The following is a 15,468-nucleotide window of genomic DNA, read 5'->3' on the forward strand; positions in this document are numbered from 1 at the left end:
TCCCCCGGTCACCGGCCGTCCTCTGTGTCCCCGCAGCACCGCCGCGTCGCCGCCCCCGCCGCCCCCGCCGCCCACGCCCAGCGCCCGCCCGGCCGGGCCCCCGCAGCCCTCGGAGCCGCTCCAGCCGCGGGAGGAGCCGGCGCCCACCAGCCGCTCAGCGCCCGGCCGCCCGCAGCGCGCCCCCGGCCTCCTCCGCGCAGTCCTGGCCGGCGTCGCCGCCCCCCTCCTGCTGCACAGCCTCGGGCCCTCCTGACCCGCCGCCGAGAAGCCCAGGAGCCCAGGAGCCGCAGGGGACCGCGGCCGCCCCCACTGGCCCCGCTGCCACCGCCGGGTGCCCGGCCCTCGCGGGCGGTCCAGGCGGGATCCTTAGAACGGTAGAGCTTTACTGTACCCGGTTACATCTTCTTTTTTGTAGAAGGATCTTAATTTCCCATAGTGCTATGGGGCTCTTTTGTAAAATACGTGTCCATATTAAAAAAGAAAAATGTATTTATTCTACCGATAAAACTATTTTTATGTGGCCTATGTTAACCCTTTAATTAGCCCCAGCGCCAACCCAGGGAGTGAACCCAGGCTGCCAGGACGCCTGCAGCCTCAGGCAGACTGTGGCTTGGAGCTGGCTTGCTCCTAGACCAGCAGAAGCCTCCGTGTCTGGGTTTGGCTTCTCCCACCACGGGACCTCAGAGACAGGGGCAGGCAGACAGGCTTAGCTTTTGTGAAGCTGGATCTGGGAGCCAGAGATGTGAACGGACGATCTTTCCTTCCCCTGGATGCCTCCGAGGGCGGGAACATACTTTAGGAAAGAATGCTGCTATTTCGAAAACCCTGAGTGTCTGTGAACTGGCCCTCCAGAGCTCTTGGTAAGTGTTTGGACCAAAGCAAGGGGGTAGGGGGCGCGGCTGGTACTGAGGGAGGTCATCCCCCAGCCCTCGGTGACAGATGGTTAAACTGAGATCCAAAGAGAGGAAAGTGGTTGCCCAAGGTCATGCAGCAAGTGGGAGACCCCGGGTGTGAATCCAGACCTCTCTGTTCTGGCTTCATTAATCTTCTATAAGCATGGCTTATCAAAGAGCCTGTTGAAGTCACAGCCAAACAGAGTGAGCTGGGCCAAAGGACAGGAGTGGGCACAGAAGGACAATTTTAGGGACAGGGGCTCTAGGAGTCGCATGGTAATAATCTTAACATAAGCCACCGCTAGTCCAAAGCCTGCAGCGTGACAGGCACTTTGCACACTCACTTTATCACTAATCCTCATGCTGTTCTGTGAGATGTGTCCCCATTTCACAGATGAGGAACTGAGCCCCACCCCCAAATAGATAAATGGACTTGTTCAAGGTCACCTAGCTGGGACACAGCCCCAGGTCAGTGTGATTCAGAAGCGATGCTCGTCCCCTGGACCATGTTTTCCCATGTTCTCTCCACCTGGGAAGCTCCAGGGAAGGCAGGTCTCACCCGAATGGACCAGCACAGGCTCCTTGCTCCGGCCCAAGAGGCCACTGGGCCACAGTCCCTCATGTTGGTCCCTGTGAACGAAGGGCTCAGCCAGCAGCCTGTGCCACATAGTCCCATGCCCCAACTTGTCTATCTTGGAGCCGATGAGAGGCTTTCTTATCAAATCAGTGGCTGGCAGCTGGGGCATCTGGGGAGGCAGAGCAGCCAAACGGAGGCAGGCAGGCAACTGAGACTCAGAGAGACTGACCCCACTCCTCCGCCTCCAAGGCCATAGCTGAGAAAGCAGAGAGTCCCGGCTGGCTGCCTCCTGGCCCTAAATCCTCACTGGCTGGCGGCTCATCAGTCACAGAGTTTTGGAACCCAACAGTCAAAAGGGCCCCTCATTTGACAGATAATGACAGTAAGAGAAATAATGAGGCCCAGAAAGGGGAGGCACCTCCCCAAGGCCACACAGCTGGGCAGGTCTGCTGACTCCCAGCCCAGTGCTCCACAGCATCAGCACGCCATGGGTTTCCCTGGCAGGCCTGGCACTGGCTGATTGGACCCAATGCCACTGTGCCCAGCCCAGCAGCTGTCTCCCTTCTGAGACAGAACTCTGGGCGTCTCCGGATGGTCAGAGGTCCTGCGAGCCTCTTGGCCGGCAGCTAAATTCTTTTCATCACAGCCCTGGACGGACATGTTTGAGCTTGAGTCCTGGCAGGAGCCCTGAGATCTGTTCAGAGGGTCCAGCCAGCCCCATGGGCATCACGTTGTAAACTGAACTTGACCCCAACCAGGGCTGGACTCCGTTTATCTTTGGCAGAGATGTGACTTCCTATTTCTGAGTGGGAAGGGGCTTAGCTGACTTATAAAGCAGGCTCCGAAGGCCTGTTGGACATCAAACAGATCGTGTGGAGCACTCTGTGGATGAGATAAGTGTCAAGGAATTAGAAGCACACAGGCCAGATTTCTCTGTGTTCGGGGCAGAGTGTGGCATGAGATGCACTCAGGCCAAGCTGAGGTTAATTAAAAATGAAGCATTTGGGTGAACAGCCCAGGTACCTGACTGCATGCCCAGATCTGTGCCAGGCACGGGGCCAGAGAGGTAAAGCAACAAGGTGTGTGCCTCTTGAGCACCCGCGGTGCCAGGCTCTGTGTTGAGGCCTCATCCACGCACCATTGCTGGCCTGGAGGAACTCCTCGTCATCGAGGTGGAAGAAGCAGCCCCATCGCAGGTTCCTGGAAGGAACCTTAGAGGTTATCCTCCCCAGGCCCCTGACCACAGATTCAGCCCTCGTCTTCCCCAGATCCCTCCTCTGGATAGACTGAGAGATTCCAAAGTTCCCCTCCAGCAAGCGCTCAAGTGTTTAAAGAAAGACGGAAGGCTGCAGGTGGCTGGGCCGGTTCATCAGGTAGGCATGTCCGAGGGGACGGCCTGAGCCATGTGGATCAGACATCGGCAGCCTGGGTTCAGTGACCCCTACGGCCCCCCCACTGGCCGGGGCCGGAAACAACGGAGCTTGCTGGTTCACGTCCCAGAAGACCAGCGGCACGTCAGTGGAAACCTGCAGGGCCGGGGCGCTGAATCCTCTCATCCTGAGCCAGGGAACCACCACACAATCCATTCCCACTTACACCCTTTGGATGATCTCTCCACCACTGCTGACATTTTTTCCAGCATGTTCTATATGCCTGGCCTCATAAAACGCCCCTGTGGCTCTGAGAGCATCATGTACTTTTCTTAGGGCTTTCATGTTAGACCTTCAGGTGGCAGACAAGATAGAAGGATGAGACCCAGCAGGCTGAGTGACCTGCCTGAGGTTAGGCAGCATGTTAGTGGTGGCCCTAGGTCTCCTTTCTCAGGAACACTGACCCAATGACCCAGGGACGTTCTAGAAGCTGCCAGTATGGCCACGTCCTTCTAGTCTTCCTCCAGGCTGTTCTGCAGCAGCAGAAAAAGGTCCCCTCCAGCTGAGATGCCAAGGTCCAGAGCCAATGATGCGTGGAAACTTGCACTGACTGGCAAATTTGCCTCGACGCCAAATAACCATGAGCTGGTTTTTCTCATACGAAATGCTCTGCTGTCTACTGCCTCGCCTCAGCTAGGCCTGGGCAAGCCCCAGGGCTCGGGACCCTGATTCCACCTGTCTCCAGCCTGGTGTCCTCATCACAGTGGATCGCAAAGAATGGTCCTCCATCGAAAGGAAAGTCTATGCACACCACCATGTAGGACAAGGGCAGTTCCGCCTGGAACTGCAGCCCTGATGGCATCCTGGGTGGTGAGAGCAGAGCTGGGGCTGCTGATAGTGTTCCAGTGCCTGTGGGATAAGAACAGAAGTCCTCAGACCCTCCGTGATTGGGCCCTGCTGACTTTGCCAGCCCATCTCCCATCTCTCCCACTCTGTGCCTGACCAGACTAAATCGTCATTTCTAGAATAGATAGGATGTTTCTACTCCCTGGACTTGGAAACTCCCTTCTCTTTCCCCAAGTCCTCATTTTTTGGAGATTAACTCATATAGCACTTCCTCCAGGGAGGCCCCTGTGATTCTTTTTTTTTTTTTTTTTTTTGCTTTTTTAGCATCTATCACAGCACCCACTGACCAGTGTTGGGACTGTAATAGCATATCTTCCCTCCTATTGGACCGTGAGGTCCTGGGTGGCAGGGGTCATGTAAATTCATCTTCGTATCCTCATTCGATACAAAGATGGCATTCAATAGACGTGTAGAGAGGGAAGGAAGAAGAAAGAGCTGGAGAGCGGAAAGGAGAGCCCAAGATCTTAGCTCTGCTAGTGGAATACTCCCTGCAAAGCCAAAGCCGTCCCCTGCAGGTGGTGAGTTTCCTGTCGCAGGAGGTGTGAGCAGGGCAGTAGGCCCGCTGGCTGGAGATGTGGTATGAGAGCTGAAGTCTTGGCAGGGGACTGGTGTAGATGACATCGAGGGTCCCTCCTGGCTCCGTAATGTTCAGGTTCTTTGAACATTGTTATTTTAACAAAAATTCATCTATGCAGCCAAAAACATCACCCGGGCTGGCTGTCTCAACAGTAGGGTTCAGGAATCGCTCCAGCCTCACACCCCCGTTCTTCAATGGCCCAGCCAGGCCTGACGTCAGTTGGCAGGCTTGCCTGCTACCCTGAGGCAAGGGGGCCTCTGGGTGCTGGGGGAGGGCTGGAATAGAACCCAGGGCCCCCGGCCCCAGCCCGGGACTCTTTCCCCCGTGCCCCTGACCTTGGGGGCCGGTAGGGAGGGGTCATGAGGACTGATCAGCCCCCCTCCTGGCCCTTTCCGGGAGTATAAGCACACCCTCCGATCTCCTCATGCTGTTTCCAGCTGTTGGCTCCTCCTCTCCAGAGGCACTCTGGATACTCCTTCACTTTGCTGGGTGACCTTGGGCAAGCCCCTGCTCCTTCCTGAGCCTCCACTTCCTCATCTGTTAAATGGAGACCTTGTTTCCTGCGTGAGCTGAGCTGGGGGCTGGAGGAATGGCGTGTGCAATTGCAGGGCTCTGTGGAGGTGAGGCACCACCCCTCTTCGGGCTCAGTGCTCGGCTTTCCTCCCAGGCCCCGCAGACTTCCCCGGGGTTGGGAGCATGTGGCAGACAGGGAAGGTGACAGACAGGCAAGCCTTCAAGGTTGCTCCATCCCAGACCTGCTGCAGGGAAAGTGGGCTTTGGTGGAACCCGAGTCTAGGACATTGGTAAGGCCCTGTGGCATCTGGGGCCCCAGTGGCCCGGGCAGCAGGGGCTGACCCTTGGCCAGGGGAGGTTCTAGGCCAGAGCAGGGGCAGCTGGAGCTCTTGCTCCATTCCTGGGCCTCAAAGAGATTGCAGAAGGTCCCCAGTTGACTCTCATTATGTGACACAAGCTTCAGATCTTAATGTATTTGAAAGATATTGGTGACGTTCGTTTAACCACCTCCTCCCTTCACCTCTGTGAATTATCATGAAGAGTCCTTTAAGAATATAGAAGACAAAGAAAGATGCTATTAATGTTATTTTGCCAAAAATATTTTTGTAGCATAATATATTAATAAAAGACATTATGAATTCCATGGGACGGTGGCTCTGTGTCCTGATGGCTCCCCCTCCCCTGCCAGGGAACATTTGGGGAAATCGCCTTTGCTGGGAGGTCCAAGACCGATGCAGTGGTTTGGAGGAACTGGACGGGGCCCATTTTCCATGCGAAAGTGTGGGTGGATTGGGGGGGTTGGGGAGTGGCTTAGGCAGGGGTCCAGCGACTGGAGAGGCGTCATGCCAGTGGGGATCCAGACAGGCCTGGCCAGCCAGAATGAGCTGGCATCTGGGGTCACCGTCAGAGCCTCCTTCCTCACCAGGACCAACTAATTCTTCTTTACCCACCTTCCACTTCTCTCCACCGCCATTGCTCCCACCCCGGTCGAGGCCTCCTCACCCTTGTCTGAACCACGGCCACTTGCAGCTGTGCCCCCCCACTTCCCTCCCCGTCCCACCCCGGAGGCCAAAGTGAGCTCTGTAAACCACCAAATGGCCCTGTATCTCCCCTGCTTTGAAATTCCATCAGCATGTCCCCACTATTCCCAGGGCAAAGGTCAAGGTCACACAAAGCTCTCTGCAACCCGGCTCCTTCCCAGCAAGAAGGATCTCCAGCATGAGGTTCCCGGTTTTCCAGCTCCTCTCCTGTACCCAGCACTCCCATTACCGCCTGCCTGGATGCTTCCTTAGGCCTCCCACCCTTCACCCGCCCTTCTCTGCACCTGCTGCTCCCAGCACTGACCGTCTTCCCATCCCTCCCCTCCTTGCTTCCCGCTCTGTGGGGCCCCTACACCCCCATGACCCAGCCCCTGTGGCCCCCTAAACCCCCGTGACCCAGCCCCCGTGACCCAGCCCCCGTGGCGTCTGCTCCATGAAGCCCAGGCTCCTAGGACTTGGGGGAGGGGGCAGGTCGCTGAGGGGCTGGAAGTAGGCGAGGCCTCCCTGGTTCTGAGGCCACAGAGCCTTCACCAGAGGCGATTTGTTGGCCGTGGTTGACGGGTTCTTGGCGGCTCCCGCCCAGACTGACGTGGGCTGCCCGTGGCAGGCCTGCCTCCAGACAAGCGTGCGCAGAGTGAGCACTAAGGATGCACACACAACATTCTGAGCCTTTGCGAGCCTGACCGACGTCACCCTCATGGCTCCTCTTTCCCATCTCTATTTTCCAGATGAAGCAACTGACACGTGCACAGGTTGACTTGACCACAACCATAGCTTGTAGATGCTAGAGCCAGGACGGAAAGCCAAGTAGCTACGCTCCAGGACGACTCTCTTAACCTTTACTTGGCTATGCGGCCGCGCGTGGGCTGTGGCCTGTGAGGAGGGCAAGGAGGTGTCCCCATCCCCATGTCACAGGTCAGGTAGGCTAGGTCAGGACCCAGCCATGGCCCAGGGAAATGAGCCTCTTCCATGTCGAGGAGCCTTCCCAGACCTCTGTCCCACCCACTCGACACTGCATGGAGGTGCCTGTCCCCTGCCCCACACCGCCACATTGGTCTTAGAGGGCTGACTCCCAATGGTCTGGGAAGTCCTGTTGTGGCCTGTGACCCTGGTGTTCTCTGCCCCTCACGCACCAGCTGTTTTCAAGAAAAGAGGCTCTTGTCATCTCCCTTTCTAGAAGCTCAGTGAGAGTGAGCCCTGGCCCTTCCTTGGGAGATGTAGTCCTCAGTTCAAGTGGTCCCTGGAGAAGAAGCTACGGCCAGGAACAGGGTCTGAGACGTGATGGAATGGATGAGGGCAAGAGGGAACACTCCGGTGTTTGTACCTGGTACACTGGAGTGCTTGCAGCTCCTAACTGGGAGACCTGCCCCCTCCTGCCCGGGCAGATCCAGTCCCTTGCTCTGAGCAGGCTCCCACTGTGGTGCTCTACTGAGAGACACTGGAGCCCTGCATGATGGTTGGTCATTAGATTCCAGGGGACCCCAAATCTCTGTAGGGCTGCCCCGGACCGGAGGCTTCTCTGCACGGATACAAAGCTCAGAGCTGAGCCCACAGGGGGAGCCACAGGGGAGTGAGGAAGTTTCCAGCTCCCGGGAGCAGCCCGAGTGGCCCATACGCCCTGCCCCTACCCCAACCCCCACCCCCAGCAGGTCACACTGCTGAGGAGGTAGTAGGTTCCCTGACGGGAACTGTGTGACGGGGTAGCCCAGGGGACAAGAGATCCCCGCCACATGGTAGGGGCTGGCCAATTGGCCATCTATCACCCTCTGTCTCTGTTGCTCTCTCATACCTCGGCGCCCCTCCTCCTTCTCCCTCTTTCTATGCTCCTTGATGCCCTCCTTCCCACCCCGAACCCTTACCACCCAACCCCACAGAGCAGCATCAGACAGCGCGCTGGGCACATGCCTACCCCGTCCGCAGCCGCAAGAGGACCACAGCCCTGAGCTCCAGCCGGCCCTGCCCTGGACCGCAGTGTGGCCTCGGCCAAGCTCTCCCCTCTGGACCTCAGGCTCCTTATTTGCACGAAAGGAGGAGAAAGCTGCATTCACTGATTCCCTGTGAGGAAGAGCAGTGTCTTTGGAAGACGGCCTCCGTGGGGGCTTGGGGTAGCAGGGGCCACCACCCTCTCCTTCCTCCCGGGGGCCCGAGGGAAGATACTCCTGACCAACGGAGGCCTTTTGTCACTTTGTTCCTGAAAAGGAGGGCAAGAGAAGGAAGGACTCATGAGAAGGAAGGAAGGAAGGAAGGAAGGAAGGAAGGAAGGAAGGAAGGAAGGAAGGAAGGAAGGTGAGGAGCTGGGAAGATAGGGAGGCCCTAGGACAGGTGGGGTACTCCTCGGTGGGGAGAAAGCCTGCAGACAGTGGGCGCTTGCCGGCTGCAGTGGGGACCTGCCCCCGATGGCCCTGCCCGGCCCCGGGCCTGGCCCCAGTGCTTAGGAACGTCTGGGATGCGGGGTGTGAGGTGCGGGGTCGGGGGGCACGACGGGGCTGGTCTGCATGGCCAGGTCAGCGTGGTGGGAAGCAGACATGGCAAGGTCAATGGCAGGGAGCTGGAGGCCAAGATGGTGTGCACTCTCGCCCACACCCACACACACGCACCATCACACACACACACACACACGAGGGAGTGAGGGGCCCCGGGGACTTCACGACTCCGGGAAGGCTTGGGCCTCTGCCCCACGGCTGGCTGGCCAGGCCCCCCGAACCTGCTGTGCCGAAGCAGGTCACTGAGGCACATGCGGACTCAGACCTTTGGGGTATGGGAGCTCCAGGCTCACGAGCCGGCCGGGCCAGCCGGGCCCACACCAGCCCTCCGGGGCTGCCACGGCGGGAGGCCACCCTGACCCGCTGACCGGGGCCGGGCAAGCTGGGCCACCAGTTACAGCACCGTAAAAAGAGATTCTTTGCAGAAAATGGTCATAAAACCCTGTTAACCTGGCGGCTCTGGGCTGACCAAACAGCTCCCATGGTTTCTTTTTTCCTCCTTTCCATTTCTTCCTCCCTGACCAGTCACAAGAAAAGGACGATGACATCTCCAACCTGGAGACACAAGCCGCCAGGCAAGCACCTGCTCAGCTCCCACCTGCCTGTCCCCCCCCACCCCCCGCCGAGACCCTGGAAGGGTGGAAGGGGCTGAGCAGGGTGGCCACAAGGGGTGGCGGGTGCAGGAGGAGGTGGAAAGACAGCAATATGCAGAAGGACGGAGCCAGGGGCCGCGGGGAGATGGACAGACAGACGGTGCCGGAGACACACAGCGGGGAGAATGAGCAAGCAGTGAGAGAGAAGGTGGAGGCAGACGGTCAGGCGGGGTCCCCAAGTTGGAAGACAGCAAGGTCTCTAAGGAGCATGGTGCTGAGACAGAGGCTGGGGTGCGGGGGGGTGGGGCGGGATGTGTGGGCCTCTAGGGACAGGTCACCCCCCCCCCCACTCCCTGCACAGAGGTGGTGCAGGCTCGGCCAGGGTCACGGGCTGGGTACCAGGTACTGCTCTCTTCTTCCCTGAGTCTTTTTCCTCTTCTCTTTAGTGGGGTTAATAAAAATATTTCTGGCACAGCTGGCAATGGAGGTCTCACATGAGATACACAGGTTAAAACGCTTCGCATGGGCAGCCTGGGTGGCTCAGTGGTTTAGCACCGCCTTCGGCCCAGGGCGTGATCCTGGGGTCCGGGGATCTAGTCCCATGTCGGGCTCCCTGCATGGAGCCTGCCTCTCCCTCTGCCTGTGCCTCTCTCTCTCTCTCTCTCTCTCTCTTGTTCTCTCTCTCTGTGTCTCTCATGAATAAATAAATAATAAATAAAATCTTAAAAAAAAAAAAAACGCTTTGCAAACAAGTCCCAGCACTCAGGGAGCTGTCATTGGCACCCTGCAGGTGGCAGCTGGGAGCCTGTAGATGCCTCAGCCTGGAGGGGAGCAGGCCAAGGTGGTGGGCTCTCGGGAGATGATTTTCAGGCAGCTGGCTGGGCCCGAGACTCGTTCTGAATCTGAGTTCTCAGGAGAGGTGGGGGTGGAGGAGACGTGCCCTCAGTCACAGGGATCTGAACCCCGACTGACTTCAGGCCTAGAGCATGCAGGGAGGTTTGCAGCAGGAGGCTGGGCTCAGGTGTGACGGGCTGTAGCCTACCGGTTGAGACACCGGACTTGCCCTGCGGGTAGCAGGGAGCCCCAGACAGCTGGACTACAAAGTGGGGTGAAGTAGCACAAAAGCTTGGTGCCCTGGGCCCAATTTCTTCCTCCCACCGACTCTCAGTTTCCCCATCAGCACAGCCCTGATGGGAGGGGACAGCCCTGAGCCCACAGAGTTACTGTGAAGACTCAGGGCATATCAGTCTAGAAAGGGACGTTATAAAATATTTTTAATTGGGGGATCTCTGGGTGGCTCAGTGGTTTAGCACCTGCCTTCGGCCCGGGGCGTGATCCTGGGGTCCCAAGAGCGAGTCCCGCATCGGGCTCCCTACATGAGCCTACTTCTCCCTCTGCCTGTGTCTCTGCCTCTCTCTCTCTCTCCCTGTGTGTCTCTCATGAATAAATAAAATCTTAAAAAAATAAAATAAAAATAAAAAATATATATTTATAATAAAGTGAGACTTTGAACCTGGAAGGGTTAAGAGACCCTGCTCTACATGTGTCTTTCAACCTTGAAAAAAGATACTATATGAGATCCCAGGATCTGTAGCTACAGTCCTTGTAGCTTATTTTCTCCTCCAGCCTTTAATGCCTGATTTTCCAAAAGAGAATAGCACCTTCCAAGGAATGGGGGTGCTGAGGGATGTATTCTCGCCAAGAGCAACAGGCCTGGGCACAACACTCTCTTTGGCTCCTTACTGGTCACCTTTGGTTGTGCATGTCACTTAACCCTTGTCCCCTCTTGCCTCATCTGGGGAACGGGCACCAGGATAACTTACTTTATAGTCTGTAATGGTGACTGAGACCGTGGGCCAGAAGTGCTTCGTTTCTGCAAATTCAACATCAACACACATTATTATGGTTGTTGACGAAAAGGGCTTGTGCCCTGAATTTCCCCAACCCCCCAGTCTTCACCCGGGGCCCTCAAGTGGTATGAGTAGAAGGTTATGGCTAATTCAAGCCCCAAAGTGGGTTCCAGGCCTGCTTTGCCACTGACTCCATCGTAACACTAGGCCAATGACACCTCCTTTCTGAAGTTCCGTTTCCCCATTTGAAAAAAGCAGGACTTGGAGCAGATGATCTTTAAAGAATCTCCTCGCTTTTACAGGCTGGGATGTCGAAATCTTTCTCCACCCTCCAAGCTCTTAACTCAGCTTCGAGGCTTTGAAACACCCGCTCGAAAATGTCGGTTTGTGCCAGATGCTAAAACTCAGAGCCTTGCGGCTTGTAGCGCAGCAGCCTGACTGTCTTGTAAAAGGGCCATTGGCCTCTCCAGGGCAGCAGGAGCTCGAGCTCCATGTCGATCAAATCCAAAATGCACAGGAGGGAATTCCAGGTTGTGCTACAGCCCCCTGACCTCCCTCAGCCCCACGTCCTTAAGACCACCTCCTCGGGGCGCCTGGGTGGCTCAGTCGGTTAAGCATCTGCCTTTGGCTCAGGTCATGATCTCAGGGTCCTGGGATCGAGCCCCCTGTTGGGCTCCCTGCTCAATGGGGAGTCTGCTTCTCCCTTTTCCTTTGCCCCTCCCCCTCACTCATCCTCGCTCTCTCACTGTCCCTCTCTCTCAAATAAATACATAAAATCTTTAAAAATAAAAAATAAAACACATCCTAGCTACTAGTCTTTGCCCTCCCACAGAAGCCTCAGCTGCCACTCCAAACACATTCGAGCAGCACCCATCTTTAAACAGAGATCCAAAGACACACCCAGGTATGTGGTCGGTGGTGGCCTGGAGAAAGGGCTCAAGGGGTGTTGAAATGGGGCAGGGAGACCAGCCATGGGAGCATGAGATGTGGACAGGGTGGGCAAGAAGGAGCCGGTAGGAAGGATTTTCCCAGAGAGATGGGTCCAGCCCTCTGCTGGCTGTGTACATGGCAGGGAAGGAGGGCATGGGGAATGTGCTAGGGGATGGATCTGGCCCCAGTAAAGGCCATCAGCTAAGGGGCGGTCTTAGGGGACATGGGGCTGAGGGATGACAGGGGCCTGGAGCACTATTTGGAAGTCCCTGCTGTGGATTTTGGGTATGATCAACAACTGTCACTAAAAGTCTTTTATCCAAGAAGATGGAAAAAAATCTTGTCTCTCTGGGATACGGAGGCTCGTGAGGAATTTAGTGGGGGTAGCCGGGCCAGGGAATTCAGGAGGCTTGGAGGGCTGAGCGACACTCACAGCGGGCCTGGGCCCGTCAGCCGGAGCAGGAAGGAGGAACAAACACAGGCCGCTGGATCCGGAGCAGGCACAAAGCCCCCACTGAAGGAACCCCGAGTGTGCACTGCTGGCCTCCACCTTCAGGGGGCCACTGCTGGGCATGGGGTTGCCAGCTCAGACCCACAAGAAGAGCCTCTGGGGAGCTCATCGCCTGCCACCTCTTCGAGCACCCCGCGTCCCAAGCTTCCCGGGGACGCAGGCCAACGAGAAGAGGTGCCCTGCCTGCTGTGGGTTATGCTCCACGAAGCCGCTCCCTCCTTCTAGAGACAGCAGCCCAGCCCCGCTCTGGCTCCAATATAGCACTTCCCTTTCAGCTTTTGAATTTCAAAGCAAACCTGACTGCAAACAGATGGATGGGGTCATAAAAATCTCCCAAGCAGGGAGCAAAGAGGCTCATGGTCGTAAAAGAGAGGCTCCTTTGGAAGAACGAGTCCCTGCACCCTTGCTGGGTGCCTGCCGCTCCGGGCACCCACATCCCCTTGGCCACCAACACACCAAGCATGCTGTCTTCCCCCTCACCTGTCCAAATCGCACCTGGTTTTCAGGGCTCAGCACCCATCAAGGTTCTCCCGGGCAACCTTCTACGACCTCAAACCTCTCCAGCTGCCAGGCCCCCGGCGTGCTCTTGCCTTTGAGCTCCTAGGGGGGCAGCCCTTGTGTGCCTTCACCCGCTACACGCATCTTAGCCTCGCTGGCAATTTTACACACACATATATCTCTTATCTCTCTAAGTGGATTTGAGGCATAAAATCAGAAAACAAATGACCCTTCATGACTCATCCAACGTTGGATCCGAGGTTGATGCTGAGTCAGTGCTAACCGGACGCTTTTCATGAAAATGCAAGCTTACGTGGTGGCAGGCAGACTGTGGACGGAGACGACCCTGCCTGTGACAGCTGCAACTCGGGAAGCGTCATTCGGTGGAGCAGGGGGGGACCCATTTCCGGGGCCACTCCAAGCCGGAAGTGACTTCGCTCAAAGTGATGCCCCGTTAGGTCCAGAGTGAAGAAGAGTTGTTGACACAGGGGCACGAGCAAGGAGGCCGGGGAGGCGAAGTGAAGGACCAGACAAGCCTGGGTTGAGTCTGTTGTGTTCCCTGTGCGTGGGAGTGACGATGACAGCATCAGGGTCCTGCAGGGCCCTTGAGGTGTGACTAGGGTGCTGGGGCTCCAGGTGGGCTCCAGGTGGGCTCGGCACTCACCGAGAGAGCCCCACGGGCCCCGCACCCAGGCAGGACCCAAGGACGGTTCCGAACTCCCCGGATGATCACTCCTGTCCACACGGCTTGCTCTGGGTTACCTGACGCAGGGGCAACAGTCCAGTCTCCACAGTGTCCCTGAGAGTAAAGACCATTGTCCCTGCAAGACAGACCAGGGAACGGGGTTTCCAAGAGGTCAGGTTATTTGACCGTGGTCAGCTAGCCAATGCCAAACCCCAGAACCCGCACACTCAGTCACTCCCCTGTGTTTGAGACCCAAGTTGCGCAGTGGAGGGGACAGAGCTGGAGTCTGACCCAGCGTTGCTCGGACTTTTCCTGGCGTCTCCAAGCCACAGGCCAGGTCCCAAGGATAAACACAGCATGGCCCCGCTCAGAAGAAGGAAACCAGAGCAGCCCTGCAGGATGCACCGAGGATGGGAAACACCCGCACACCAGTCACCCGGCACACAGGAAGGGTGAGGCCAGAGGAGCAGATCAGCAGGGTGGGAGCTGCGGGGGCAGCGGATACGCCAGCCAGGGAGGCCTTCGCCCGCAGCAGGGAGGGGCCCGGTGTCCCTGAAGACGCCCACACATACGTCCCCAACCCCAGGAACGGCCAGCATTTGGACATCTGTCACCCGGAGGGCACTGCTCCCTCTTTTTCTTCATCTCACCATCCTGCCCGGCCTGGCAGCAGCCGTGGGCAGCCTCCCATGATGCAAGCGGGTGACCGGGCTTACTCTGAGCGGTGCTGCGGCCAGGATTGGAAGGAGGAGGGAGGCACACACTTTGAATTTGTGAGAAATTTAGACTGGTTTTGATCAGATGAGAGTTTTTAATACCAGAAAAGGAGACCCATCTAATGGGTGATGGGAGCCCTATTGGATCCCTGCAGGATGTGATTCAGGGGCGGTGGGGGGGCCATACAGCCAGCTGAAGGGAGTGGTTGGGGAAAAGAATTAAAGTTGTTCTCTCTCTGAACCCCACAGAGCTCAAGCAGATCAAGCAGGTTATATTTGGAAACCAGGCCAGTGGAGTTGGCTGAGTGTGCAGCATCAGGCAGCACAGGTGAACAAGAATCCAAACCAGACCATCGCGGAGTCTGCTCCCAGCCGCCCTGGTAACCGGCTCACATGTTCATTTGTCAAAGGGCATGGGGGCCCCGTATCAGAAGCCACTCCCGTGGGCTTCAGAGCCAGTAGATCCAACTATGATTGTGTCAACGGGCCATGTATCATCTTCATCTCAGGATAGGTTCAAACTTTCTCAAAATCAAAGTCCACGTTATAGATTTTTTTTGAACTCCTAGAGATTTGACTGTGTGAACACATCCAAACAGGGTTAGAGTCCAGGTTCTGGAGCTCCCCTGAGAGAACCAAAGCATCACCCAGAGGCACCACCTCGTGGCGAAGCATCGGCTCAAAGGACCCTTCGCATGAGACCCTTGACAATGGCTCCTCTGGCCTAAAATGGGATCTGGACCCACAACGGGATCTGCTCAAGCTCCTGTCTCGCCTGCAAAAGGCCAGTATCAACCATCCAACCGTCCTGTCGGGGCCTCGTTTTCTGGGCGTTCCCACACGGGCGCTGGACGTGACCGTCTCCCGCGCTCGGCCTGTCGGGGGCTCTGAGAAGTCAGTGCGGCCAGCCCTGTTCTATAGGAGTGGACCCTGAGGTTTGGAAAGATGAGGGAACTCTTCTGGGACCTCACAGCTGGGAAGTGGCCGCAAGAATAAGAATTAAGGCCCATAAGACTCTAAGTCTGAGCTTTTCCAACACCCTACGTCAGTCTGCTACAGCCTCAGCCCCTGCCTTTTGGAGACCCGAGCTCTGTCATGCCCTCGTCTTACTCACTCCTGGCCCCTGGCCTGACCCCATCTTTCAGAGAACTGTCCCTGGATTTCCAGGCAGAAGCGTCCTGCCCCTGTGACCCCCATCACACTACACTGCTTGCCCCTACGGGCCACGTCACTCTAACATATGTAATCACATTCATAGGTAGCCAGCTATTTTTTTAAATGGCTCCCTCTGCTCCAGACCTCTTCTCTGTCTCCGCTCACTCCCTT

At 57.0% G+C, this 15,468-nt stretch overlaps 1 protein-coding gene across 2 annotated transcripts in view; it reads left to right on the forward strand.

Moving 5' to 3' along the window:
• The window catches only part of TRABD2B (TraB domain containing 2B), a 241,484-nt gene that overhangs the window by 203,554 nt on the left and 22,462 nt on the right, over positions 1-15,468 (forward strand). Inside the window, exon 7 of one of the 2 annotated variants that reach the window (XM_055341767.1) lies at positions 37-5,484. The exons of the other annotated variant lie outside the window; for it this stretch is intronic. Coding sequence (XP_055197742.1) covers positions 37-253 — 217 coding nt within the window. The 3' untranslated portion in view covers positions 254-5,484. Of the gene's footprint in view, positions 1-36; positions 5,485-15,468 lie in introns of those variants that run through there. 2 annotated transcript variants of the gene reach the window in all.

This window comes from Nyctereutes procyonoides, unplaced genomic scaffold, assembly GCF_905146905.1.
Source record: "Nyctereutes procyonoides isolate TBG_1078 unplaced genomic scaffold, NYPRO_anot_genome, whole genome shotgun sequence".
Lineage (NCBI taxonomy): Eukaryota > Metazoa > Chordata > Mammalia > Carnivora > Canidae > Nyctereutes > Nyctereutes procyonoides.